Raw genomic sequence first — 27,335 nt, 5'->3', positions numbered from 1 at the left:
CGGGGCCACACCGTGAGGGGCGGGGGGGTGGGCGGGGCTTGAGCGATCGCCGCTCGCTGGACGCGTCCGGAGCGTGACCGGAGCGTGACCGGAGCGTGTCCGGTGCGTGTCCGGAGCGTGTCCGGTGCGTGTCCGGAGCGTCCCGGCGCGTCCCGGTGCCGGCGCGGCCCGGTGCCCCCATGCAGCGGGAGGTGGGCGCGCTGCCGCTGGCCCCCGCGCTGCGCGCGCGCCTCGCCGCCGCCGGCTTCCAGACGGCGCAGGAGCTGCTGGACACCGGGCCCTGCGGCCTGAGCAAAGGTACCGGCGGCTCTCGGCCCCGCGGCGCCTCCCCCGGCGTCTTCCGGGCCCTTCCTCCTTCCCCCGTGCTGCCCCCAGTGAGGCCTACGGGAAATGGGCACAGTGAATGATTAAAAAGAAATAAATAAACGATTCTGGTAAAAGATCAGCTGGTGCTGATGGATGTAAATGGGATGCAGGAAAACGAAGGGATTCTGTTAGGCTCATCCCTCCTCCTTCCCCGGCTTCCCTATTCTGTTTGCTGTGTGATTTAAACAAAATGAGCCTATTTGAAGTTAGAAAATTGCCTTTTGCAAGGAGTGTGTGGTGATTCCTCCCTGTGAGGGCGGGCAGGCCCTGGCACTGTGGCTGCCCCTGCATCCCTGGCAGTGCCCAAGGCCAGGCTGGATGGGGCTTTGGGCAACCTGGGATGGTGGAATGTGTGTCCCTGTCCATGGCAGGGGTAGAATTGGGTTGTCTTTACAGCCCATTCCACCCTAACCAGTCTGGAATGTTAATTATCTATAGTTTTATTATCTATGACAATAACAGTTTGAAAATCGCATCATTAGTGCCAGGGCTGTGTGCATGTTGTGCTGAGAGGGTGAATACGGATCATTTTGTGTCACACTGCAGAATCAGTCAGTGCTGATAAAATAAAGGTGCTGTTTTGTGCTTTTGCTCCTCCAGAAATTGGAATCTCCCGGGAAGAGGCGCTGGAAGCGCTGCAGCTGGTGAGGCAGGAATGCCACGGGGACGCAGCAAGGACAGCGGGGGGAGCAGGTGCCACCAGGAAGTGCACAGCCCTGGAGCTTCTGGAAGAAGAGCAGACCCAGGGCTCCATCATCACCTTCTGTTCAGCACTGGACAACATCCTGGGAGGTGGAGTGCAGCTGACAAAAATCACCGAGATCTGCGGAGCACCCGGCGTTGGCAAAACCCAGCTCTGGTATTTCATTGTCCCGTGGCTTCTGTGCAACCAGGAATCACTTCTTGTTTAACTCAGCTGTGAAATGAGTCCGTTTTTCTTGTCGTCTGTCTGCAATCTCTGATTATCATTATCAATACAGTGATGGCTGTACTGCTCCCTGTCCCGTGTGTTCCTCAGCAGGAATATCGCTCCAGGAGTGAGCAGGGGCAGCTCTGGGGTGCAAATACTGATTTATATTTCTGTTTCCCACGGCAGCATGCAGCTGGCAGTGGATGTCCAGATCCCAGAGTGCTTTGGAGGCGTTGCAGGAGAAGCTGTGTTCATTGACACCGAGGGAAGTTTCATGGTGGACAGAGTGGTGGACATTGCAGCTGCCTGTGTGCAGCACTGCCACCTGATTGCTGAGGCTCAGCCAGAAGAGGGTGCGTTGCCAAGTCATTTCTTTTCTGGAGGAGGCAAGGATGGAGTGAAGCAAGTGGCTCGTGGGCTGCAGTGTTACTTTTGGAGTGTTTGCTGACAGCTTTTTATTTCCACCTCTGTGGATCAAGCCCTGAACTACATCTGTGTCTGGAGCAGACTGGGCTGGGCTACTTCAAAAAGAATTATTTTTCTACACGGTGATTTTGTGAATGTTTTGATCTTGGGGGTTTTAGATGGCTTGTGGGGTTTTGATGTTTGACCTTCCTCCTTTCCTCCTTTCCTTCCAATTTTTTAGCAGCTTAATGATCATATTTGCAGCACCTTTTGATCATATTTGCACCTGTTGAGCAAAACTGAGTGCTTTGTTTCAAAACACAGGAACAGGCAGGGAAAGAAAAGAGGAACAGCAGAATTTTATGAGGCAATGTTGCTGCTGAAGGCCCATAGAGTAAAACCATAGCTGGAATTCAGATCCTCCATAAAGTCAGAATAGCCAGGCTGCTTTTAATAAGTTTTATTCTCTAAGTCATCAGTCTCCTGGGAATAAGGACACAACTTTTGTATTACTCATGGAGAATTTGTGCACCAAACTTCTGTTTGAACTGAGCTAAAACGACACTGTATTAAATGAGTTGCTGCCTGTATATTAAACAAGGGATGATTAATAGTCCCTGATGTCCTCTGGTGGCGTTCTGGCTTGAAAATGATTTACTGGAGAAGTTCTTGCTTCAGAAATAAATTTTTCATTGTTGGAGGCCTCCCTTGGAGGCTCCAGTGTGTCTGTGTGCAAATGCTGGGATAGCATCTGCTCACCACCTTCCTGACTTTCAAGCCAGATGGAAAATATGTTTCCACACTCCTTACCTTGCCTGTTCTGTTTCTGGGGGCTCTGCTGTTGCTATGTGTGGAGGGCAGGCTTTGGTGGGATGATGAAAGTAACAATATGCTCGTACAGACTTCTGACTCATTTACTCGTCTGTTTGTTTTGTTCTCAGATCATCAGAAAGCTTTGGAGACTTTCTCTCTGGAAAATATCCTCTCTCACATCTATTACTTCCGTTGTCGTGACTACACGGAGCTGCTGGCCCAGGTCCACCTCCTGCCAGAATTCCTGTCAGAGCATTCCAAGGTAGGGCTCGTGGCAGGCTTCTCAGGAGGTGTCACTCATCTTCACGCTGAAGAGTTTTTTGTCTGCTGTAGTAACAGGAGTAAACACCTTGGTACCTCGTCAGCTTGGCAGTGAAATATTGGCTGATAGCAGAGTACAAATGTAAAGCCTTCTGCTTGTTTGCCTTTTCGTTCCCATCCCAATTACTCTCAAGAGTAATTTGCTTTTGCCACCCTCCTGAATTTCCACTCCGAGTTGAGGACACTGGGTCTGTGCTGCCACATGTTCCATTTCTGTGAGCACTGAGCTGTGAATCAGCACAGAGCTGCACAAGAGCCTCACAGCCAGGGGGTGTGTGGTGACCACGAGGGTGGCATCAGAAAGCCTTGGTGCCACTTTTTTTGCCCTAAAAGAGCACTTGTGACCAGAAATATCCTGCACTACCCAAGTGACTCCTTTTCAGTGCATCTTCTGTTGCTACAAGCAACCAGAGCCTGCAGCTTGACTCTTGGGTGGACTGCAGCCAGAAAGTTTCTTAGTACCTAATGTCTTAGAGAAATGCTATTGTAAGGCAGATTTTCACCTCCTCCCCTCCAGATTTCTGGGTTCTGCACTGCAGATCACTCCCTGTCAGGGATCTGGGAAATATGACTGTGCCTTGTTCTATCAGAGCACAAATCAGTGTTGGATCAGAATATCTTCTGCATATATTCCAAAATTTTTCATTTATGGGAGCTGTGGTGTTCTGGAAAACACAGATGGGAGCCTCACTTGTGCTTGGTGTAGTCTGGCATTTCCCTTTCCCTGCCAGGTACTAACGGTGCCCTGTTGTGTTTGCTCTTGTGGAAAGTACATGGCTTCATTAGCACAGTTCCACTGGGCTGCAGCTCCCTGGAACCATCTGTGCTGATTATCTGGGCTTGGCCTGCAGCCTGAAGTGCTGAAGGTTGCAGGAGAACCACAAGACCTTCTGCTGATTCCTTGGATGGGCTAGAAGTGACTTGACAGATTGCACATTGCAGTCCAGCTCTCATTAAAATCAGTCTGATCCCTCCGGAGCCCAGTCTGGGACCACAGGAAGCCTCCAGATTTTAGGGTTTTTGGGAGAGAGAAGAAGTTGTAGAGGTTAGAGATAAGAAAGATGTAGAGTTAGAGCTCCAAATGTGCCATTTGGAAATATTAATTAGTTTGAGGTCTTGTTAATAATATGAGAAAGACTGTTAGAAAATATTCTTGTGGTAAAAAACCTAATTCTTTAAGGTCTGCTAGAGCCAAGCTGGCGTGGACAAGGCAGGTGTTACCTAGCTCTCTTTACATTTTAAATACTTTAAGTTTTCCTGTCATCTATCTGGGAGAAATTTAACTAAATTGCATCCTACCTGGACATATTTGTGATAGCCAAGTTATACAACCATGTATACATTCCTGTCTAGCATGAGCCATGTTTGTGCTGTTAAACTGATTGTTCTTAAAGAAATGATACATGAGGAAAATGTACAGAGTTGTGGAAAATAATTTGAGGAAGGAGGGAAAATGAGAATACAACTAATGTCTTCTTTTAAACCTAACTATTTAATATTCTTTTGCAAATTAAGGGGTTTTTTTTTCAGTTGGAGGCCCAGGAGCATTTCACAGTGATATCTGTGCAGGCTTGTGTGTTCCAGTCATAAAGAGGCTTCCCAGTAATGAGTTAAATCAGTAATGCAGAAAATCAGGATTTTTGTGTTGTTTTCCACTTTATCTTGTGCAGGAACTTGTAGACACCAAGGATTTGAGTGACATCTGAATGTGCAGGCACTGTAAGACCATCCATCTCCCTCCTGTATTTCAGACTTGGGCCATCAAAACAGCCACAACAAATGAAGTTAGAATAAATCAAAATCCCAGACTAATGTTTATACAGTGTCTTGAGGGTGATGAGCCAGCAGCTGCAGCGTGCTCTGACTTCAGCTAATGATTGCTACAAAAGAAATAATTCAGCAAAGCAAACATCTTGAGGCAAGATAGATCCTCAGCTCCAGTGCAGTGTGCCTGGAATATCTTGAGGCATCTGTTAAACTGTGTGTTTCCAAGGCAGATCACTGATAACAGCTGAGTTATCTCAGCAGTGGCTCCAGAGAGCCTGAATTCTGATTCTGATTTGGATTTAATTTTTGAGGGAGAAGGTGAATTCATTGCTGTCTGTGGAGAGCTGCCTGAAGTTCAGTTCTGCTGTTTAATGAGTATTTTCTCCAGCTTCTCCTCTGCCAGGCTTTAAGTCCAGCTTCGCCAGTCGTGTTCACCTAAGGATGAAGCAAAACGTTCCAGTGCACTTAAAAACAGATCTTGCTGCTTGTTGTCATTTTTTATAGAATGATGATGGCAGCTTTTGATCTTTCCTCCTGCCTTTAGGTGAGGCTGGTGGTGATTGATGGAATTGCCTTTCCCTTCCGCCACGACTTCGAGGACCTGTCCCTGCGCACGAGGCTGCTCAACGGGCTGGCCCAGCAGCTCATCATCACAGCCAACGACCACAGGGCAGCTGTGAGTCCAGGGCACGCTTCAAGCCCAAAACATGATCCTCTTTACTATAAAGAATTAAGGAAATGTGCTTTGTTCTTGTTTCTAAAATAAAATTGCAGTGCTGCTGAACGGGCTGGCCCAGCAGCTCATCACCACAGCCAGCGACCACAGGGCAGCTGTGAGCCCAGGGCAGGCTTCAAGCCCAAAACATGATCCTCTTTACTATAAAGAATTAAAGAAATGTGATTTTTGTCTTGTTTCTAAATAGCAAAATAAAACTGCAGTGCTGCTGAACGGGCTGGCCCAGCAGCTCATCATCACAGCCAGCGACCACAGGGCAGCTGTGAGCCCAGGGCAGGCTTCAAGCCCAAAACATGATCCTTTTTATTACAAAGAATTAAAGAAATGTGATTTGTTCATGTCTCTAAATAGCAAAATAGAACTGCAGTAATACCCTCTGCAGTAATGCCCTCTGCATTCTCTCTTGCTAGTTTAGTTGGTGAAAATAGAGGGATCACACAGGCAAAATACCTAAAAGGTGGGAAATTCCTAGAATTTATTCCAAAATAAGTAAAATTTGCATCAATAGCCTACTGTGGATCTTAATTAAGTGTCAGCATGGCATTTCTAATGCTGTTTGCCATCTTCTCCAATGATTTGGTTGGACAAGGAATGCTCCTCTGGTGAATTCAGCAGTTCCAACACAACTTTCCACTCTCTGTTTAAAAATAAACATTAGCATTCCCAGGGAGGAAAAGCACTTTTATCTGCTGGATTGGCCTTCTCTTCTGGCATCCATGGAAACCCAGAGCCTCCTTCCTGGGCATTGTTTTACGTCACTGACGGTCTGGAGGCAGCAGACCCGCAGCCAGCAGATGGCACTGGGAAGCTGCAGCTGTTCCAGAAGTTGTTTTGGAAGTCTCTGACAGCTCAGAGAAGCATTGTTCAGGAATTGCAGCTTCCCCAGCCCTCAAAATGGTGCTCGTGTCTCTAACAGTGTCCAGGTGACTTGTGACCTTGTCATTCACAACTCTCTGGCGCAGTTGGCTTTTGTTCCAAGCTGCTAAAAATAAAACTCCTCTTGTGCTTCCTCTGGGAGCTGTGGGGAGGGAAGAGCCCAGCCTTCCCAAAGTGTCCTGACTTGAGCTGTGGAGCTCATTCCTGCTGCTCTGGGCACCAGGGAGATGATGTTCCAAGTCTGCACAGCCTCAGGTTTCCTGAGTGCTTTCCCCCAGAACTTGGTACCTGGTGACCTTGAACAGCAGCTGCTGTCATTGGACAATGATTTTATTTGGTCAAGGATAAAATACATAAATAATTTCTTCTGAACCAGGCAGCACTTTAGTACAAAGTTGCTGAATAAACTCTTGCTAAAGGAGTCAGAGCTTCAGGACTGGTTTTGCTTGGATTTGCCCTCTTGTTAGTGGTGTCTGGGTTAGTTCCATGGGCTGTGAGCAGGCTAAATCCAGCCTGCATGCCAGGGAGTGCTTGTCAGGCAGCTCTGGATGCTCTAATATGGAAGGAAGTCAGATCCTAAAGCTGGACTCGGAGTCAGGATGCCCAGCCCTTCTCCAGCAGGGACATGAGGAGGCTATTTGGGGCTGTTACCATGCACTTGTGATGAGTTACTGCTCTAAAATGTGCAATGTCTGTGCTGGGCTCTCAGCTGCGGGAATGTTTCAGGCTGTGCTCAGTGGAACTCTTTGCTCTCACACACTTTTCTGAGCTACTCCAGCAAGAATCCTCTGAGCATGTCAAACAATGGAACTCTCTAGGGTCTTAGATGGGTACAATTTTTCATTTTTAATGAACTTTGTCATTAATATTCCTGGCTCTTTGCTGTCTCACCCACCCCCACTTCTGCCAGGGATCTAACCTAGACTGTCTGTGAGCCTCCCACAAGTGATTGGGGCTGAGAAAACACTCCCCCACAGTGTCTGTTCACTTCCATTCTGCTTTGTGTTGTACCCACTTGTGCATTTTTAGACTGCAAGGCACAGGAATTCAGTTAATCACCAGGCTGATGCACCCTGGCAGCAGCACCACCAAGTTCATTTACCCCAGGGACTGAGAGCTGGCTCCTCGTGGAGGGCCAGTGCAAGTCAGCTGCAGCTAAACATAGATCCAAACAACATTTAGGACAAGTGTTGTGGGATAAATAAGTTGTGTGGGGATTGTCTCCCTTGAGGAGGGAGAAATTGAGATTTCTTTAAAGTCTTGAATGGAAGAAATCTCCCATTCAAACCAAAAATAAATTTTGCAGGGTACTCTTAATTTGTTTTGGAAAGATGAGGCACCCTTACAGTTTCTCCTCATTACAGTTGCCAAGAGTTTTTCCTGAGTAACTGCTTCATCAGTAAAAGCTTTTTTGAAAATTCCCTCTCTTCCCTCCCACCAGTAAGCTGATTTCCAGGAGATTTTTGTATTTTTTTTTACTTATGTTTCCTCTTTCAGGTAGTTCTGACAAACCAAATGACAACAAGGATTGGACAAAGCCAGTCCACATTGGTACCTGCCTTAGGTAAGTGTTGAGCTGTGAGCTGAAAATTGATATATTAGTTCTTTTACTTTGGCTTTATGTACAAAGAGAAAACATCCAAAAATGTACCTGGGATCTGTAAACCTCTAGCAGGGATGTGGTGAGGAGAAGGTTAAATCACTCAAAAAAGAACTCAGCTTAATGGTTGCATACCCCAAACTAAGCTGCAATTTTCTAAATTCCCTGAGAACCATTCCCTGCCTCTCCCAAACAGTTTAAATTGTTTATTTTCCCATTACCCTTGAACATGTCCCATTAATTATTTGCAAAGGCATTTCATATTTGCTGTATCACTGGAATTCTCTGCAGTTATGATGTAGAGGGAGGTTCTGTGTGGGATCCTCAGGCACAGCCTGCCCTGAGCCAGGTTAAAGATTTTTTTTTGCAGGCTGCTCAATTTTGCCCTGTAATGAGCAGATACCTCATCCATGCCTTTCTGCTGCAGTCACAGGGGAAAATAAAACAGTTCTGAAATGGAGATTTCTACAAATTAAGGAAAGGTTCAGCATTTAAATCTTATTTCAGGCTGTAGCATTGCATTGCTTTATGATTCACTTAAAGGGCACAAATTCTTCATTTTCTGTGAGCTAAGTAATGATTCCCTTGCTCTGGAGAGGAGAGGGAAGGGGACAGTACAAAGGCAAAGACGTTCCCAGAGTCTGTACAGGCACCAAACCATTTGGCAGAGATAGAGGGTAAAATGAGCAAACACAGCCCATCTCCTGCAGGAATGTGAAGAACGTGGAGTTTGGAGCTGTGCAGGCAGACCCAGCTCCCAGGATCTGACCCTTTTTGTCAGTTTTGCCTCTTGCTCTCTGATGGATTATTTTTGGCAGCCTTTCTGGCTACAAACTCAATTAAAGCTAATAGAGTCTGTCTTTTTTCACTGGCCAGCATTGTTTGGGAGCTGTTGTGTTTATTGAGTCATGGGGACAGTAAAGAATGTGAAGACATTCAGGGGAGTTTATAATTCCCAGATATCCTGCCTTGCCTTGTGCATATTTTCTTTCACAAACAATTAATTTGACATGACCTCCTGTGGAGCTGCCTGTGATTCTCCCCAGCGTGTGTGACCACAGTATTGTTAAACTGAGCAGTGTGAACTCTTCCAAAAATGCAACTTGGTACCACTTGGGAAAATATTTAACCAAGTGGTTTTCATGCCCTGCTCTGAAGAGATGGTGTTTCAAAAGTCTCATCGTAAAAACTAAAAAACCTCCCACTCCTCCCTGGTTTGGTGTAGCCAAAGGAGCTGTTGAGGGAGGGGTCAGCAGCAAACACCCAAATAAAATCACTAAATTGGGTTTTTCCTCCCATTGACTGGTAAGCCTGAGAAACAGCTTTTTCATGAAAGCATTAATCTCTAAATTCTTACTCAGCTCCTGAGCAGAAGGGAAGATCTTAATTATGAGGGAAAAAAAAAAAAGAAAGAAAAAAGCACAGATGCTGCAAGGTATTAAATCAGGAGCTTTATGAAGGGGACAGCTTTCTTTCCTACTAGTGATAGCTAAGCTGGGTGTTCCTAGACATTTCTACTAAATATATTTAGAAAGGAGGTCAAATATTAATCTACAGGCAGTTCAACTCAGAAATATCTCATTTTCTCATTTTACAGTAGCATTTTCCACTCATATTCAGTGCAGTTGGAAATCTGCTGGTGTGGAATTTGTAGCCATTGTAAAATGTGTTTTGATCTCTGCCTCAGAGCCATTTCTGAGAGCCAAAATCTTTAATCTCAACTCAGATGTAGTGGAGCAAGGTCTGGCATGATGCCTAAAGGATCTAGGTCTTCATTACAGTGGGATCTTTTATTTTTTTCCTGCTCTGTGCTCTAATAAATACCAGAGCACAGGGGGCACGAGGGGCTGGGGATGTGGGGACAGCAAAGAGCAGGTGGACAGGGGAGACTTGACTGGGTTAAAATGCAATCCATCTTTGGAGTGCTGAAGGGATAAACAGAGGAAAAAGCACCCAATAAAGATGTCTGTGCATTGACTTTGGTCAGTGTGAACTGAAACATTGGGACTGAGCCCCTGGAGCAGGATAAAAACCCAAACTTCCTTCTCTCTTTCCACCACACCTCCCTGCTCCTTGCTTTTGGTTGTGTTATTTTGCATTTTGCTGTCAGAAGCAGCAGACTGCTTCAGGGGCCCTTAATGCTTTAATAATGGTTGACTTTCTCCCAAAGCTGGCATCCCAAAGGGACTGATGTTTGCTCATAATTATGCCTGAGAGACAGAATATCACAGTTCTGAAGGAGGATTTAGACCTCCTCACCAGACTTCTTCAGTAATAATGAGATAAATCTCTTCTTCAAGCTGCCTGTGTTTTCAAGACTTGTCTAGTACCTGTCCTTTATTAGGCATCCATGATTTTTTCCTACAAATATGGAAGCATTGCATCAAGATTTCTGTAAAACACACAGACCACAGAGGTTATTCCTGGTCTCAGTGTATTTGTTGTGAAATCCTTGCAAGGATGAAAAAGATGTGATGCATCACTGCAAGAAAAGCAGATTTTGTTTTAATCATGGGAGGTTTTTGGAGATTAATTTCATTTCAGCTTGCTGATGGTGGTGTTGTAAGAGATAATGATCTGTCCTTTTGTGTTCCTCAGGAGAAAGCTGGGGACACGCTGCCACCGTCCGTTTAATCTTCCACTGGGACAACACTCAGAGGTGAGGGAAAATGGGAGGAAAATCCATATAAATACAGGAATGCCACTGGAGAATCTTTCAAACTGGCCATGGGGGCCAAGCAGGGGTTTGGATTTGGCTCCTGGCCTTGCTCTGCCCCACCCCAGGCTCCTGAGGCTCAGGAATTGTCTCCTGCAGGCTGGGCCAGTGAGGGCTGAGCTGTCAGGCTCCTCCTCCCCACTCTGGTGGCTTCTTCCTGACAAGATGCCATGGTTTGTAAAAGTAACATCCTCATGGCATTGCTCAGACACAAGGATTTCTTTTGCTGTCTGCATTCTGCAAGATAGGGTTGGGTTAGGTTTTTTAATAAAATTCTCATTATAATGTGAATTTTGCCATAGGCTCAGTGTAAGTATTGAGCTGCTGGGTTACAAGGTGATTTTTATGCCCCACTCTGAAGAGGTGCAATTTCAACAGTCTCATTATAAAGAACCTCCCACTCCTCCGTGGTTGGTTGTAGCCACTATAATTTCTTTGAAAATAATTTTTTCTTCAGTGTTTTCATCCCCAGTGAGTCCAAAGCCAGAGATGCCAAAGAAGGCTTTAAAGCCACCCAGCCAGTGACCCCCAGGACAGGCTGCTGACCCTGAGCTTCAGGGGCTGAACCTTCTAAAAACCCTGAAATTCTGTTTGCTGCAATGAGACCTCCTCTGTTTCCTGGTTCTTTTTTCCCCTCTTTATATTGCAAGGTCACTTCTCTTTCCTGGTCAGTTCAATTTGTCCTGTATGTAATATCACCATGCAGCAGCTTAAGGAGCTGTGCTGCAATTCCCTAATCTTGTGCAAACAGTGAGCAAAAATGGTGCTAGAATGTTGTTGTGCAGTGTTTTGCTTGTTGAATTTGAAAGAAAAATGCAGTGACACTTTCTTAGGGAGTTTTGTTTTTAAATTCTAAGTTTGAAGGCAATGCAGGATGATTACAGCAGGCTGTTTAATTTGGAATTAAATTAACATCACTGATTAGTTAACAGTCTTTTTAGGACAAGTTGCATCAACATAATGATTACAGAGTGAACAAAAGTTAATTTTATATATGAAAAGAACTTTTTTTTTCCTGCAGCAGAGCTAGGAAGGCTGCAGATAGAAGTTCCAGAAAACAAGCCAAGGAGAGACAAACCTGGCTTATTTACTGATGAAAATCTGCAGCTAACATGGAGTGGGGCCTGCAGAAACAGCAATTCTGGATACAACTGTAAAAGCAGAAATAGCTCAATGCTGTCTTATTTTTGCACAGGCTGCCCACAGGTGATGCTCCATTGTGATTTTGTGGTTTTTATATCAGGTTATTGAGGCACAAAGATCATTTAAGGATCCATTGCCTTTTCTAAAAGTTTTTAAATGTGCTTTGGCCAGCTCTGATACCTGTCTCCTCCTTTCTCTCTACTCCTGAAAATATCAGAGCTTAATTCTAAGGGTTCTCTTTGCTGGGAGGAAAGATCCTGTTGAGTCAGAGGCTCCAGCTGAGCTCTTGTGAAAGCCTGGCTTCTGCAGCTCCAGATTTGGGCAATTTTGTCAAGTATAACCCAGCATTTGAGTGTTCTGAGGAATTCCCTGTGTAGCTAACATGAAGTGGCAGCGTTCCTCAGGCTGTAATTACGTGCTCTCTAATAGAATGGCACCTCAGGGAGGAAAAAACCCCCCGAAAATAATTAACAGGATTTTTGGCAGGGTGTCTTGCTGCAGAGAGCAGAACACTTTCTGGATTGGCTTATGTGAGTTTTGGGGAGGTGGGCACGGTGCAGCCCTGCCAAGGGTTGAAAACCCCTTTCCTTCTGAGCTGCTGTGCAATTTTCTCTCTATATTATGCAAGCATTTACTGTAGAACACAAATCAAGGTGTATTGCTTAGAGTCTAAATGCAGCAAATCAGGGAAGTGTCAGAGGAGAAATAAAAGAGAAACTATTTTCTCAAGGTTGTGCTGTGTGTCAGTGGCAAGGGCAGGCTTAGAAATAGAACATCTCCAGCCTCTGGGTTATATTGACAGGCTTGGGAAATCTCTGGAAAAAGCCTCCCTAGAAGTGCTGGAATTCTTGAAGGTCTCTCACATCCTTGAGAGGTCAAAGAACAAGTGATTAATGGAGTAGGGAAGAGGTGTGCTCAAAACCTTTTTTGTTTGCATTTTAAGAAAGTGACATTTGGAATTAATTCATGATGAATATTGTTCCAAAAATGTCATCAAATACTGTGATGAAACAAGGCTAATTAATCATTCACTCATTTTAGTAGGTCTAGATTGTGTTTGAGCTGACAGGTCATGTAAGGATGGGAATCCACAGTTTGAATGACCTATATGAAAACACATCCCTAAGAATTCCACTGGTAATGTAGGAAAACTTGGGTCTGGTCACTGGGTTATTTGGAATTTTGATTACTGTATTAATTAATCCTAATTACTGGGGTTTGTTTTACCAGGTTGGCCACGTTGTACAAATCACCGAGCCAGAAGGAGTCCACCATAGCCTTTCACATCACAGTGAGTGCTCCTGTGGGGATGGACATTCCCAGCTGCAAAGGAATTTCACCAAATCTCACAGTGGGCTTTGCTTTCTTAGTGTTGCTTTTCAGCTGCTTTCTGAAGGGAAGGTAGTTATACTGGGATAGCTCCAGACTTTGAGGTAATTTCCTCTTTTTCTCTTTAGAAAGGTGACCCAGCATTTTGTCTACTCAAAGTTTAAATACTTTTGATTTCCAGATCAAACTTTCAGGCAGCCTGTCCCCATCTGTTCTGCTGCTGGTGCTGCTTATTTTATCTGCCCCTGAAGTTAACTTTTGCCCTAAGTGCAGTTACCAGGAACAATCTGAGCTTCATTTTGGGACACCTGAACCATTGTCTCCCTGGTCAGGTAGGGTGTGGTTTCTCAGGTGGCTTTTTGCATCTGTTCCAGCTGAGTTCATCTTTTTAGGATGAGGATGACCAGAATTAAACCTGATATTCCAGAGGCCTCTCCATAGGTATTTCCCCATCCCTGCTTTATGTGTGGTGTCACCCACACTGTGTTTATCCTACACTGACCCTACACCCAGCCAATATACACAGATTTTTCTCTTCTGTCCCTATCACAGAAGAAGCTTCCAGCTTATGGCTGGAGTCCTCATTCATCCCCAGTTAAATCCTGTGATTATTTCCTATTGTGGAGTGCTTAGATACATATTAATGAGAGGAGATGCTGTCTAAGCTGTATTTAGGTTTAAAAAGACAGCACCACTCAATTCTTACCTCCTCAGATGTCACATCCATAGGTACAATTCCATAACTGTTTGTCCTGCTATGTGTCCTCATGGAAACACGTTGCCATAGCATTTTCTGCAGATTTTAATGCTGCCATCAGATGAGATCCTCAAACTTTCAAACAGAAATCAGTTTTTTTCCCCCTACTCCTGAATGTATTCGCCAGGACAGAAGAAATACTGCAAATGTATACTTTTATAAAGCTGGAAGAGGAAGTGGGACTGCATCCCAAGGTTGTTTGGATCATGTGATGTGAGTCCTTTTTTCTCCAGCTGACAAACAGATGGATTTTATCTCAGACAGTTTAATTGCCTTTTTCTTTCATTTTTATAAGCATCATAAAACAGCTATGCTCTCCTCTGTGTGAATGCACACTATCTTGAAATAGAGTTGAGAGTGAATCCTAATCAAAGATTAGTTAAAATTTAAGATTATCCCTTTGTTTTTTCCCTTTAATCCTGATGAATTGCTTCAGCAGATGATTTTTTAATAGTAAAAAATTGTATTATCTCCATTTCTTTCATGAAATCCAGGTCTGACAACAGTCTGCTGTTACCATTTTTCATTCCATAGTTAAACTGAAAGATGCCAATATTTGTCCAGTGTTTCCAAGTCAGATTTGTGTATAACCAGCAAACAAAAAGAAAGACATTTAAAAAAATAATAATTCCTTAGAATTGTGCAGATGAGGTGCATTGGTGCCATTGGCAAAGTGGCTGCTCAGTACCCATGAGCTGATGAAATGTGTAAATTCATGAGTGAGCTCTGGGCTTTTTTTATCCTGTCCTTTCCAGCACTGGAGTCAGTCACCACTCTGAGGGGGCTGTGGAACTCCTCTCCCCTGAAATCCTTTCTTCCACAAGCTGATAAGGATTCATTCTTAAATGCAGAGTATAGCAATGGAAATTGATTTATGCACAAGGGAGTAAGTAGCTCAGCTGATTCACCTGAATTTCCCAGGAATGTGACCTGATTATTTCATAGTGAAAGACAGAGACCCAGGATCTAAATTCCAGGTAGGAATTGTTTCCCTGAGCTGTGGAGGGTCTGCCAGGCCAGCAGTGGGAGCACTGCTCAGGTAATAAACACATCTACCCTTGCCAGTCTTGCTGTAGAGGTGTAAATCCAGAGGACATTAAGGAGAAATTCAAAATGAAAGACTGAGTTTTGTCCTTGGTTCCAGCAGCCACTACCAAACCTCACAAATATACACAAAATTCTTGTCTTTTCAAGGTGCCTGCCTGTAGCCAAGTGCAAAACATCCATCCTGGGCAGCCTGCTTTATGTTCTGGCCCTTGTAACCCTTGGAATGCTTTCACTGGGAGTCAGCATTCTGGATTAAGTGGATACTTGGCTACAGATCCACCTTTGTGCCTCAGGGAAATGGCAGAGATTAGATGTAGTGAAACATTAAACTTGAAGATTCCCCATTATGCTCTTTAGAATAACACTTGAGTTGCTTATAAATAGCAGAGGGGTTGCACAGATCCTGCCCTTGTAGCAGCTCTTGCTGTTTGTTCCTTTAAAAAGCCCGGGTTGGGTGAGGTGAGGCATTCAGAAATAGAAATACAGGGGTGGGAGACTCAAACAAGACATTTACTGGGGTTTGGGATTGGTCTTGGTGTGGGACACACTGGCATTTGGGAAGAGTCACCTCTGATGGTAATTCTGCCTGCTTTCCTCACACTGCACCAACCCAAAATGTCAGCGTTCCTGAAATGCTCTCGTCCCCACATTGTCTCTACCTGAGCATTTTGGATCAGCAGAGCAATTTTGTGTTCTGATTAATGCCTTCTCCTCTCTGAGTCTGCACTGAGAGTCTTCACTGAGCTGTCAGCAGTGCTCTCTGCACACACTTGTCTGGAGATGGGAACTCAGAGAGTTGCAGGCTTCACACAACATCTCATCTCCATCTGCATCCATGGCATGTTTAGCTAACTGACTTTGAGATCTTTCATATTTTAAAATGGTTAAAAATTAAATTGTGAGCTACAGTAACGGAAAATATAAGTGGTACTAGGCCAGATAGATCACTTCAAGCACTCCTCTGAGTAGCAGCATGTAGTTTTCACTTCTACATTTAGTTTTTGGCAGTCAAAGGTTTTCATCCCATTGTGTCCCATAAATTACTATGCTGGAACAGTCTTTGCAGTCTAGAGACAGATTCAGCTCTGCTGTTCCCTTACAATGTCTCATTGATGTTTTCAGTTCATTAAGTAGGTACATGGAACAAAAATATCCTAGGTTGTAGAAATTCACAGTTTTGTTTCTGAAAATGACTGAGGCAATTAATCCAGTCATCTCCTTGCTTCTGTGGGAGCTGATGGATTTGTCTTTTGATTTATTTAAATAGGCAACATAAGTTAATTTACAGAGAAGCAGTTTTTCATAGCCATAGGGGTGATAAACAGTAAATGAAAGTGATAGTCTGGTTGGTGAAAAGAAAATATCTTTAAAAAAACAAAATGAGCAGACATGAGTTGGCACATGTGTTGTAAAGTTTGCAGTGCTGAGCTTAACCTGGTCTATAAACATTCAGTGGCTGCTCCTCCCCAATAAATGGCAGCATGATCCTTCATTCTGATCTCCTGGGAGCTGGTTACTCATGCTTTCTATCCCTACAAGCCTTAGCACATGATTTTCCTTTCATCTTCCAGTCCCATGGCTTCCGAGACGTGCAGCCTGCAGCTGTCCCTGCCAGCACAGAAGGGACTGAGCTGAACCCTCGCAAACGGCCACGGACAGAGGAGGAGAAGCAGCCGTGATCCCAAAGTGATCCCAAAGTGATCCCAAAGTGATCCCAAAGTGGGATCAGGTTACAAACCTGCAGGGGAGCAGTGGCAGGGTGAACGTGCAGCCAAAGGCAGCCTGAGAGACTCTCAACTTCAGCTCCTGGTCAGGACTTTATTTTAATATTAAGACTGCAACATGCAAATTTCTGTGGCATAAAAATCCTTTGTATATGGCTAATTGTACTTTTATAATAAAAATCTATGTTTTCTATAAGAAGTGGCTTCAGCTTTGGGGATGGGGCTTTTTTGTTTGGGGTTTTTTTGGGTGGGGGGTGGATGTGGGGGCTACAGCTCCATCTTTTCACCCTGGGTAAAAAGACAATGAAATGAGAGCCTCTAGCACAGCACATTTAATGACAGGCATGTGGATCACTCATCTGGCTTTGTGTGTACCTGAATTTTAAGGAGGTTGGATGCAGCACTGTGCTCAGCACAGGCTCAGAGCAGGACACAGGCAGTGGATGCTGGAGGAGAAATGCAGCTTTCAGTGCTACACCAGAGTGGGGCTTCAGCCCTCACCTGCTGCAAAGTCCTTGGTCAAGGACAGTCAAAGCTCTGCTTTCAACTTCTCCTTTATCCTGTGGTGGCAACAACAGAGATGAAAGGCTGGATCTGAAGGACAAAGGATTTAATCCAGCAGGATAATTTTATGTTTTATGTCTTAGTAAGTGGGAATATTTTACCGTGGCTCAGGCTTGAACCAAACTGCTGCACAGCCATGACTTCCACGTTCTTCATTTCATTTCTTGCTGTAATCAGGATCTCTTTTGTTCGTGGCTGTAATAAAGGGGAAACCCAGATTAGGCACCAGCAATATCAGCAGCTCCAGAGTCTGAACCAGAGAATGAATGTATACTGAAAGCACAGCAGCTTTGTGTCCTCTTTTTATTAAGAGAAAACAAATCAAGGAGATTATTAGAGGAGAAGAAAGGTGCTGCACTGCAAAATAATAATTACTTCAATTATGGGAAGTGTTTGTACACATGCACAGAGATGACCCCTTTTGGCAGAGCACTCGGTAACGTTAGAGCTGAGGAAACTCAGCCAGCAGCTAAATGGAGAATTCAAGTTGTGGGAGTCACTATCTTAAATTTTTTATTTAGTATACACTAAACTGACTTTCCCTTGAAACGAAATTCAGTGCTGAATCTGAGTCATAAAATCTCCCTATTCAAAAATGCCTGCAAAAAAAAAAGAAAAAAAGGGAAAAAAAAGGCAGTGGTTTTTGCATCATGATAGAGTTTAGATGAAAATTACATAATAAAATATTAAAGGGAAAAGTATTGAGTTGCCATGCAGCAAACTGGGCTGTGTCAAAATTTAAAACCTGTGAGTCAGGGAGAAGCTGTGAAGCAAGCAGGATGACATAGGGGAAGGGAGGCAGCGGGATCTGTGACTCAGACAAACATTTCAATGCAGGAGACACAGGCAAACAAAAGGATCCTAGCGCATGTGATGTCAGCTCCCGTTTGGGAATAAAGCCTTCCTACGTCTGGCAGTGCGGGAGGAGGGGGGGCTGGCACCGAGCTCCTGCCGACGTAGGCACGAGGAAAACCATCCATTAGGAATGTTGGAGCAATATTTTCAGGAGCTCTCCTGGATCCTGGTGATAGCTGCTATCTGAGGGGTTTGGTAATTATGGAAAAATCCATTTCTCTCGGTGCATTGTGCTGGGATTTAACACCCTCCACACGTCCTTCCGTGTGTGACAGTAACAGTGTGGCTCCCATATACTATTAATTTCAGCTGACTGGTGGTTTTAATTTTGTTTGTAGTAGAGTAGCATCCAGAAGCCCCAGCTGAGATGCTGATCCTGTTATAACAAGATAAATGGTCTTGGCTGAGTAAATGTTAGAGCTTCCAGTGTTATGGGCATCATTATTCAAATAAAAAAGATGCACAGTTACTGGTTAACAGTGGGAGTTACAAAATGTCCAGAGGAAACATTGGAGGCTCTCTATGCTGAGATTTTTTAATTTTTCACTCTTTTTTTCCTATTGAAGCTATTATAAAAATCAGCTCTGCAGACCAGAACTGAGAGAAGGATCTGTTGGCGGAGACAAAATTAGATTAAATGAGCCAGATTTCGTTCTCATCTGCTGGAGACAAGGAAGCTGTTCCAGGCTCAGAATTGCAGAGAAAGAAAAAATTTGACCGTTCCCTCACCAGTAAATCTTCCATGGCAAGTTGATTTTTTCCCATATGTGCCTGGAATTCTCATGCATGTCACAGCAGCAGTGCCCAACAGCGAGGGGCAGAAGAGAATTTTATTACTGCACAAAAAGTGAGATTCTAAGTAGCCAACCTCATGGCACTGCATCAAAAAGAAAATGGGTTGTTTGATTTGCTGCTTAAGTCCCAGTTTGCTGGAAGCCAAGGGCTTTACTGTCATGCTGAGTTTGAAATGATTCCATTTTGTGGGGACGACATTTACTTGTGGTGGAGGAACTTATTTTGTCACCACAAGAAGAATCCAGATCCTACCACAGGCCTTGGCAACAGGCAAACACTGCGGTCACAGGAGAATTCTCAAGCCCTGAGTCCTGCTTTGAAACTCTTTAGTTTGGACAGGGAAAATAACAATTTATTTGTTCCTGTTTTGATGTGTTCTGCACCTTTTCCATTATGAAGTACTGAGGAACCAGCAAGCCTCTAAGTAGAGTAAATTGAAGAAAACATGGAGAAGAAATAGCTTAACTGGAGGTACAAAGGTGTAGCCAAGGTTCAGGGTAGGAAATCAGTCTCCTCTTGATGTCAGCCAGAGCGATTGACTCGTGTGGAAAGGAGATTTGGCCACTAACCTGAGTGCTGAATACAGAGCTGAGAAAAGTACATTTAAATTATAACAACCATTTTCCTGAACAATTTCAGTTACTGTTCCTTTAGTTATTTTGCAGGGGGACTAAATTTTGGATCAGATTTATTGTCAGGTATTTCATGGATTAACAACAAAGGAAAAAAAACCAGAAATCCTTACTGCCTGGTTTTGAGCTCCACCCTTGTCCTGAACAAAAGGAGATAAAGTTGGAAGTCACTGTGGTCCAGCTTCTCCAGAGAGATTGTCTTTACCATGCTCAGCATAATAATTCTTTAGAAAGGCACATTAAGATGTGCAGTACTGTTTTAACACCTGATAATTCTATATTAAATATATGTAGTAAGTTTAGAAATATGGTTTGACGCTTTCTTATCCTTGAGAGAAACGGAATAAACAGAGCGCTGACATGGCAGCAACACAACCATTCCAGAAGGGAAATAACAGTTTTTTAAAAGGATGGCGAGCAGGGGGTCAGCCGTGTTCCCAAAGCAGCAGGGCCGCGCTAAGAGCTCCGCAGGGAGCCTGGCTGCAGGGGAACGCGGCGCTGGCAGGGCCGGGAGCAGCCCGGCCAGCCCTCCTCCCCCGCAGCCCCTCGGCTCCAGGACGCGCTGCCAGCCGCTCCCTGCCCCGGCCTGGCCTCGCTGCTCCCGGGCTGGGCGCTGCTGCCTCTGGCTGCTGGCCACGCGCTCCTTTGGGATGATCAGGGTCAGGGGAGCTGCCTTCCCTTGGCTGCTGCAAGATGGTGCGTTAATGTTCTCTCCTGGAGAATGAAATCACCGGGAACTGGCCCCTTTCCCAGTACTGAATTTCACCCACAAATGCACCCACTGTGAAACTGTCAGCTCCTGTCTCGCTTCCCACAAGCAAGAAATATTCCTACAATTTCCACTATCTATCTGTGAGAGAGCCTAAGCTCTGCACAGTTTGAACTCTACCTATAGAAATAATAAATGGCATTAAAACCAATAGTTCCATCATCACACAAGAAGTAAAAATGACAGATTATGTGCCAAAATAATGCATAGAAAATCTGTATTTTACTAAGTCAGACTTCAAGAATTATAGCTAATACTAGTCATTTTTACAATAATTACTTGCCATTGATTTAAACAGAGCCAAAGAAGCATTGGGATATTAAAAAAAAAAAAAAAAAAAAAACACAAACACACACAAAAAAAAAAGAAAAACCAAACCAAACCAACCAAACAAACAAAAAAAAAAAAAAAAAAAAAAAAAAACCAAAAACAAAAACAAAAAAACCACCTCACATTTCAGTTTCAAACAATGAGAAGGGGGGATATCTAAAATATTTTATAACATATATAGGAAAGTAATAAAGAAACTCCACAGACCTCCACAGAATGGTTCTAATTGGGTCTGGATGTTTTTCTCAAAGGCCACAAATATGTTGTTTGAGTGCTAGCTCAGTTTCCATTATTTTGGAGGTTTAAATTTCTGACACATATCCCTCTAATGCTCTTAATTTATTTAGTGTGAACTGCTGCAATTTTAGCAACACAGTTACAACTACACTCACTTAGTAATTCTTTTTGTATCATATATGTTACTAAATTAAAATGTTTTGGGCTAAAGAACAAGTTGTCTCCTTAGCAAGAAAATAATGTCTATAAAGTGCAGCGTGTCAATAAGAGATTGTAACACTTTTTTTTTACTAGATAAACTTACTGCTTACTACACTTTTGATAGTAAATGTGTTACATCACATAAATCTGTCTCTTTAAAAGCCATTCATTCATTCATTTGTGAAATGAACACAAGTTTCTGTGGCTAATTCCCAGGGTTTGAGGCACTTGAAAGAAGTTAGAATGAGCTGCCTCAATGGGGTTTGAGAGGGGCACTAATCCAAAGCACACCCTTTCCTAAACAGGGGCTGAATGGAAGGCTGAAAATGGAATTTTCCTTTGGGATGGGACTGGAAATTTCCATGACAGCTGGAAGTGGGATTCAGGCCTGAAATCCCATGTTTTGCAATGGATGGGGATATTTCAGAATAATCTTTGACTATTAATCTGGAAAAGCTGACTTGACCTCAAAAACTTAAAAAAAAAATAAAAATAAATAAGAGAAATAAAAAGAGAAAATTACTTTGGTGTTTAGAAACACCCTAAAAATCCTTATTATGGTCAAGGAGCTGGAAAAACTGTGGTGACAGAAGTTACTCAGCTCTTTAAAGCTGCAGTTGACCAGGCTGAAGCTGAGAAATTGAGCTGCAGTTTGATGGATGTTGACTCTGTCAACAAGAGTCCTCTTGCTGTATTCCTTACAACTTCTCACTGTCTTTACTCTTAAGCAACTGGAATTATTAAAACTGAATATAGCTGCTAAAATTAATTCAGGTTTACTGCAAAAGCCCTGCTTTTTAAAGAAAGAAGCCCTGCTTTGAAGAAGCATTCACCATTGGATTTTTGGCATTAAAGTCATTTGTATGGTATCAGATCATGTGTCACAGGGATGTGAAGTACATGAACCCTGCCTGTCTTCTGTTTGTCAGCCCACAGGAGTCACTTCCAAAGGTTACAAAGAATTAAAAAGCACTTCTTTTTGCCCTCCATACAATTCAGGTCACCTCCCCAAGGCCTGTTCAAACCCTGCTTATTACTCAACAGCAAATGAGAAAGAGGAAGGCATCATTTTAAGGCTAAAATGAAACAGATTTCTCCCAAAACAATACTGCTAAATGTTTTTTGAAACAAAAACCAACATTATTAAGCTGAAAAGGACACAAACACCTGCATTTCCTTTTCAGATCAAGTGCAAGCCTTTTTCTCCGTATGATTTCCAATGGTCTCAGACTCAGAATGTTGGGAATTGTGAGTTTATTCCATCCACTCCCCTCATCCCACAGGAACCATCCACCCAACCATATCCAGAGCACAGCCAGGCACTCTAAATTTAGCCCCCAGCGTTCCTGAACACTCCAAACATTTTGTAACAGCAGCGAGCACAGGCTCTGGGGGCTCAGTGGGAGCTCAGAGCTTCCTTTCCTGGCCAGGGTGGCTCCTCCTGGGGGAGTCTGGGCACCCCAGTGGCCCCCAGAGAGCAGGGCCAGCAGAGCCTCAGCCTCACCACCCACCCCGCCGTATGCGCCGCGTTCCAGCCTCGTGGGAAGGGCTCTCCAGCTCTCCCTCTCACAAATAAATAAATGTCAGCATGGCCGGGAGCCACCAGCTCTCTATTTAATATCAGGGCAAAACAATCCCGGCCTGACCGTGGTGCCAAAAGTTGACAAAGCGTCCTGAGTGGGGAGTTCTACTCTATTTCGTTTTAATTAGCGTCTTCTGCCACGAGACAAATGATGAAAAGCACATGGGGACTGCCAAGATGAATCAAGGACATCTGGTAACTTTAACATTTCAGCATGAAACAGAGTAGGTATTACTCCCAGAGACTCTTCTGTGCTGTTTGAAACAACTAAAAAAATATATCAAATTAACAAAAATTACAGAAAAAGGCTGCCTAAATGCTTTTGAATCTCTTCTTAGGTAGTTTTAATTGCTGTTTTTCATAAAACATGAAGCTGATCTTGCATCTTGTTGAATTAGCTGTGACTTCCCTAAGACATTGTAATAAGGAATTTTTATAGTTCAGATCATATCACATTAAGATTATCTTGATTATAGTTTCTTAAAAACTCCAACTGCCTCTGGATTCTGAGGGAAAAACAACTGATCATGGAGTTAAAACTGCTTTGTGATACTTGCATTGATATACATCCTCCTGGGGCTTGTGACTCACTGATGATGCAGAACACACAAACATAAAAAAAATAAAAACCAAAATCCAGCAATGACATCGTCAGCTGCAACTGGGAGCTCTCTGCTCAAAAAGAACTGCAGTGTTTCTTATCTTCCAAGTTTCTCACCCTTCAATGTTTCTTCCCCTGCAAACCCACCTGGCATTCGCTAAATAAATGAGTGTTAAATTGAAAATAAAGAAATGGCATAAAGAAAAACATTGCTTAGACATAACCTCCCAGGACAAGTGATGTGACTTTCTGTCACTGTCAGCTGTGAAAGACTAAGACTAACTGTGACAATCACATTTTTAACTCTCAGGGCTTTTACATACTCACAAGATCACAATATGATCAGTCAACGCACTTGCCGGAAATATTCTAAAATTAGTTTGGCTCTAAAAGAATTCACCAAACAGAAGACAGATTTACAGGAGCACCCTGACATGCAGAGGTAATTCCTACAATGCAGAGAACAACAGGTTTCAGCAAGACATTGTCCTTGTTACAATACATAAAAATGTGAGGATCTTTTTGCATATGAGGCTCGTGATTTGGCCATTTTTCAAGGTATATCTCACATTAAGGATATCGTTCCCTCCCATGTGTACAAGCTATTTTAAATGTGCGGCAATTATACCCGTTCATTAATTGTATTTATGGACCTGATAGCTCTGAAAATAGCTTCCCAGCAGCAATGAATAAACAAGCCAAAATGCCTTTCACAAATGAAAGACATTTATTAGACAGCAAGAGAATATTCACTACAGTTTGTCTCCCACTGACAGGTTATCTTTTAAGTTTTAGTTGGTGCAGCATCTTCAGATTGTCACAAATTCTCCTTTGCCAGGACATGGAATGAGTAGATATTGTGCAATGTGTAATTTACCACAGGATCGTGGAATGGTTTGGGCTGGAAGGGAGCTTAAAGGCCATCTATTCCAACCCCTGCCATGGGCAGGGACACTTTCCACTGAACCTGGGTGTTCAGAGCTCCATCCAACCTGGCCTTGGGCACTTCCAGGGATGGGGCACCCACAGCTCCTCGATGGGGCACCCACAGCTCCTCTGGGCAGCCTCTGCCGGGGCCTCACGACCCTCACAGCGAAGAATTCCTCCTGAACACCTGCACTAAACCTACCCTCTTCCTTTCTCGTGGCCACTTCCCCTCACGCAAACATTCCGATGTCGAGCCCGCTCTCCGAGGCTGCTGCTGGCCCCGGCCCGGGCCGCGGCTCGGCGGGACAGCGCCGTCCCCTCACGGCGGGGCGAGCCCCTGAGGGGACGGCGGCCGCGGAGGCGCCGCCGGCGGCGGCGGAAGCTCCAGGGAAGCCCCGAAGGAGGCAGGGATTAGGTAACGAGCGATGTTGCGCTCAGGTTTCCTCCGGGTTCCTGTGAGGAACCTACGCGTCTGGCTGCCTTCGCGTGACTCATCAGAGCGGCGCGGCTGCCGCCGCTGCCGCTCCCCCGCCAGCGCCGCGGCCCGAGCCGCCCCCTCGGGCGGACCCCGCCGGGCCCCCTCAGCGCCGCGCGCGCTCCCGCCGCCCAGGCGCGCCCGCGCCCCCCCGCACCCCCCGCGGCGTGCGCGGCCCCGCGGGCCCGGCTCGGGAGCGCGCGCGCAGGCGGCGGGAGGGAGGGAGGAGGAGGAGGAGGCGGCGGCGGGCAGGGAGCTCTCTGCGGGCGCAGTGCTGATCCGCCGGCGGGCGGCCGGGAATGCGAAGCGATGGCCGCGGGCGGCTCGGGCAGCGGCGGCGGCGGCAGCGCGGAGGAGAAGACCTACCGCCGCTTCCTCGAGCTGTTCCTGGGCGAGTTCCGCGGGCCCTTCGGGGCAGAGCCGGAGCCCGAGCCCGAGCCGGAGCCCGAACCGGAGCCGGAGCCGGAGGCGGCTGCCCCCCCTCCTGCTGCCGAAGCAGCGGGCGACGCTGACGAGGAGCCCGGGGCAGAGGGAGAAGCGGGAGCGGCCGCCGAGGCGGAGGAGGGAGAAGGAGGCGAGGGCGATGCCGGCGACCCTCAGCCGCCCGCCCCGCCGCCGCCGCCCCCGCCGCTGCCCTCGCTGCCCCGGCCGCTCTCGGAGTACATCACGGAGGAGGAGGTGGAGGGCGAGTGCCTGGACCTCTGCCTGCAGCAGCTCTACAAGTAGTGAGTGCCGGGCTGAGGGGAGCGGGGCAGGGCGCGGGGCTGAGGGACCCCCGCGTGTGGGGCTGAGCGAGTCCCCGGTGTGAGGCTGAGGGGACTCCCTCAGTGTGAGGCTGTGGGGACCCTCCCGTGTGAGGCTGTGGGGACCCTCCCGTGTGAGGCTGTGGGGACCCTCCTGCGTGAGGCTGAGGGACCTCCGTGTGAGGCTGAGGGACTTGTCTAGTGTGAGGCTGAGGGATCCTCGTGTGGGGCTGAGGGACTTCCCTAGTGTGAGGCTGAGGGACTCCCCGGTGAGGTGCTGAGGGACCCTCGTGTGGGGCTGAGGGACCCCCCTGTGGGGCTGAGGGACTTCCCTAGTGTGAGGCTGAGGGGATTCTCTCAGTGTATGGCTGAGGAGACCCCCAGTGTGGGGCTGAGTGACTCCCCAGTGTGGGGTTGAAGGGATTCCCCCAGTGTGTGGCTGAGGAGACCCCCAATGTGAGGCTGAGGCAGGGAAGCCAGGACAGGGGAGATCCCCGAGGCGAAAGAGTTCAGGACTTCGGTGGTGCTGAGCATCCCGGGGTCACAGCGTCCTGCCCTGTGCGGCTGCCCCTGCCCCAAGGAATCCTCTGCTCTGCGCCCTCTGCTTGCCTCTGGCCGGGACAGGAGAAGGGAAGAGACAAGGGAGAGCCACGAGCATCCATCTGGAGAGCAGCTTGCTGGGGAGGCAGAGCGCTGGGGGAAATGTCTCACGCTCTGGTGCCAAAGCAAAGAGGGGGGTTTGCCTGTGGTTGATTGTGCTGGGGCTTGAAATTGAAATGTTCCCCTGTGAGGGCTGGTAAATGGGGAAACCTCTGCCAAGAAGGGGAAAGAAGAAGGGACGAGGAAAGAGAGGCGGTCCAGTCCCTTCACCCTTCCAAAAAACCACTGCACATGGAGAAAACCACATTGTGTATTCACAGACCGGGGAGAAAAGAGTAGAAAACCATGGGAGAAAGCTCTCCATAATCATGGGGATTTTTCTGCCGTCAGCTGGGAAAGCCGGCTATACTCGGTTCTGTACGGAGGCAGTTTCCAGATCTGTGCTTTCTAAGGGCTGGTGCATAAAGAGGAAACAGATGGGATCTATTCCCAGTGTGGAAAGTCTGTGGACTGAAACCTAAAGATCAGTTACCAGTGCCTTGTATTGTGCTCAGCTCCGGCTTTGAAGGCTCGAAATAGAAACGGTTGTTAGTGGCAATTCTTTAGGAACCTTTTTAAACTGATGCCACAGGAGGAGACAAATGAAGCTGTGAAAATCTGCACAGCACACCGGGGAGATTTTCTGCCATTGAGCCGGTAATTGTAATGAGAGGTGTTACTCAGTCGCAGAAATAAATAAATAAAGAGAGAAAAGAACCGGGTTTTACAACTGCATGGTCTGTTTCTATCCAGTTCTCATCTGCCCTCTGCGTTTGTGGACGGTAGGGACAACACAATGATAGCTGCAGAGGACAAAGCTCTCCTATTCACACATGCTCACCCTGCCACCTTTGGAAAATCTCTGGAATACAGCAGCACATTCATAGGATGTGGTAGAGAGCAGAGAGGCAAGTCCCTTCTACCTATTTAGGACGTGTTTTGTTGGGTTATTTTTAAACAGGCTTGTGAAATCCAAAGTCATGATAGTGGGAATAAAGTTTTAGACGTGGAGCAGATTATTTGAAAGTATTATTTGAAGTATAGCTATGAAATTATTTTGAACTGGAATTCCTCCCCAGTCCCTTCTCTCTCTGCCTGTCCCCATACCCCAGATTCCCCAGTTTCTGAAGCTCATATTCAAGGCTGAAATTAATGATAAATTTAAAAAAAAGACCTTTTGAGAGGAATCTTTTTATAGAGACAGCTCTTGCCAGGTTGTGGCTCTTTGGGTTTTTTCAGCTTTCAGTATAAATCTTTGGCTGGCCACTGAATGAAGCATCCCCTGGCTTTGTTTGTGGTGAAATCAATGCAGGCTTCCTCCTCTAGGCAAAAACCAAATTCCACCTCAAAATCAAGGGAGCAGGGGATTATGTTGTGAGATAACATTCTCCTAAAGGCTTAAATAAAACATTTTAAAATATTATAATCCAAATCTAACAACTCCCAAGAGCTAAACTGAAATAGCTTTTTATTGA

General features: G+C 45.5%; 2 protein-coding genes and 1 long non-coding RNA gene across 5 annotated transcripts in view; 2 read left to right on the top strand and 1 right to left on the bottom strand.

The window, feature by feature from the left end:
• Positions 1-78: 78 nt before the first annotated feature.
• On the top strand, positions 79-16,496 carry RAD51C (RAD51 paralog C). Of its 2 annotated transcripts, XM_064394538.1 has the most exons (9): positions 79-297; positions 967-1,225; positions 1,463-1,629; positions 2,623-2,756; positions 5,127-5,258; positions 7,692-7,758; positions 10,393-10,453; positions 12,884-12,944; positions 16,358-16,496. In XM_064394538.1, exons 1-9 carry the CDS (start codon positions 180-182, stop codon positions 16,463-16,465), a joined length of 1,107 nt encoding a protein of 368 aa, XP_064250608.1. In that variant the 5' UTR covers positions 79-179; the 3' UTR covers positions 16,466-16,496. The 2 variants fall into 2 exon arrangements, with proteins under 2 accessions (XP_064250608.1, XP_064250606.1); XM_064394536.1 differs by lacking the exon at positions 16,358-16,496 and having other exon boundaries at positions 12,884-13,058.
• On the bottom strand, positions 14,191-24,601 carry LOC135283589 (uncharacterized). Its single transcript, XR_010349301.1, has 2 exons — positions 24,206-24,601; positions 14,191-17,269 (listed from the first exon to the last, which is right to left on the bottom strand). It is a non-coding gene; the product is annotated as an uncharacterized LOC135283589 (long non-coding RNA).
• Positions 24,602-24,691: 90 nt separating this feature from the next.
• Positions 24,692-27,335, top strand: part of PPM1E (protein phosphatase, Mg2+/Mn2+ dependent 1E) — a 61,435-nt gene continuing 58,791 nt past the window's right edge. For both annotated transcript variants that reach the window (XR_010349298.1, XM_064394531.1), the window contains exon 1: positions 24,692-25,203. Coding sequence is in view for 1 of the 2 variants with exons in the window: in XM_064394531.1 (XP_064250601.1) it covers positions 24,788-25,203 (416 nt within the window). In the remaining variant the exon portion in view is untranslated. The remainder of the gene's footprint in view (positions 25,204-27,335) is intronic.

This window comes from Passer domesticus, chromosome 19 (assembly GCF_036417665.1).
Source record: "Passer domesticus isolate bPasDom1 chromosome 19, bPasDom1.hap1, whole genome shotgun sequence".
In the NCBI taxonomy this organism is placed as follows: Eukaryota; Metazoa; Chordata; class Aves; order Passeriformes; family Passeridae; genus Passer; species Passer domesticus.
Note: the sequence above shows the minus strand (reverse complement) of the source record. Positions and strands in the feature narration are given on the sequence as shown.

Bases quoted from the DNA above. Each gene is read 5' to 3' on its own strand.
- RAD51C (XM_064394536.1), top strand. From the start codon at position 180: ATGCAGCGGGAGGTGGGCGCGCTGCCGCTGGCCCCCGCGCTGCGCGCG. The intron at 1,226-1,462 runs GTATTTCATTGT...TTCCCACGGCAG, and splicing joins GTTGGCAAAACCCAGCTCTG to CATGCAGCTGGCAGTGGATG. The intron at 10,454-12,883 runs GTGAGGGAAAAT...TTGTTTTACCAG, and splicing joins CACTGGGACAACACTCAGAG to GTTGGCCACGTTGTACAAAT.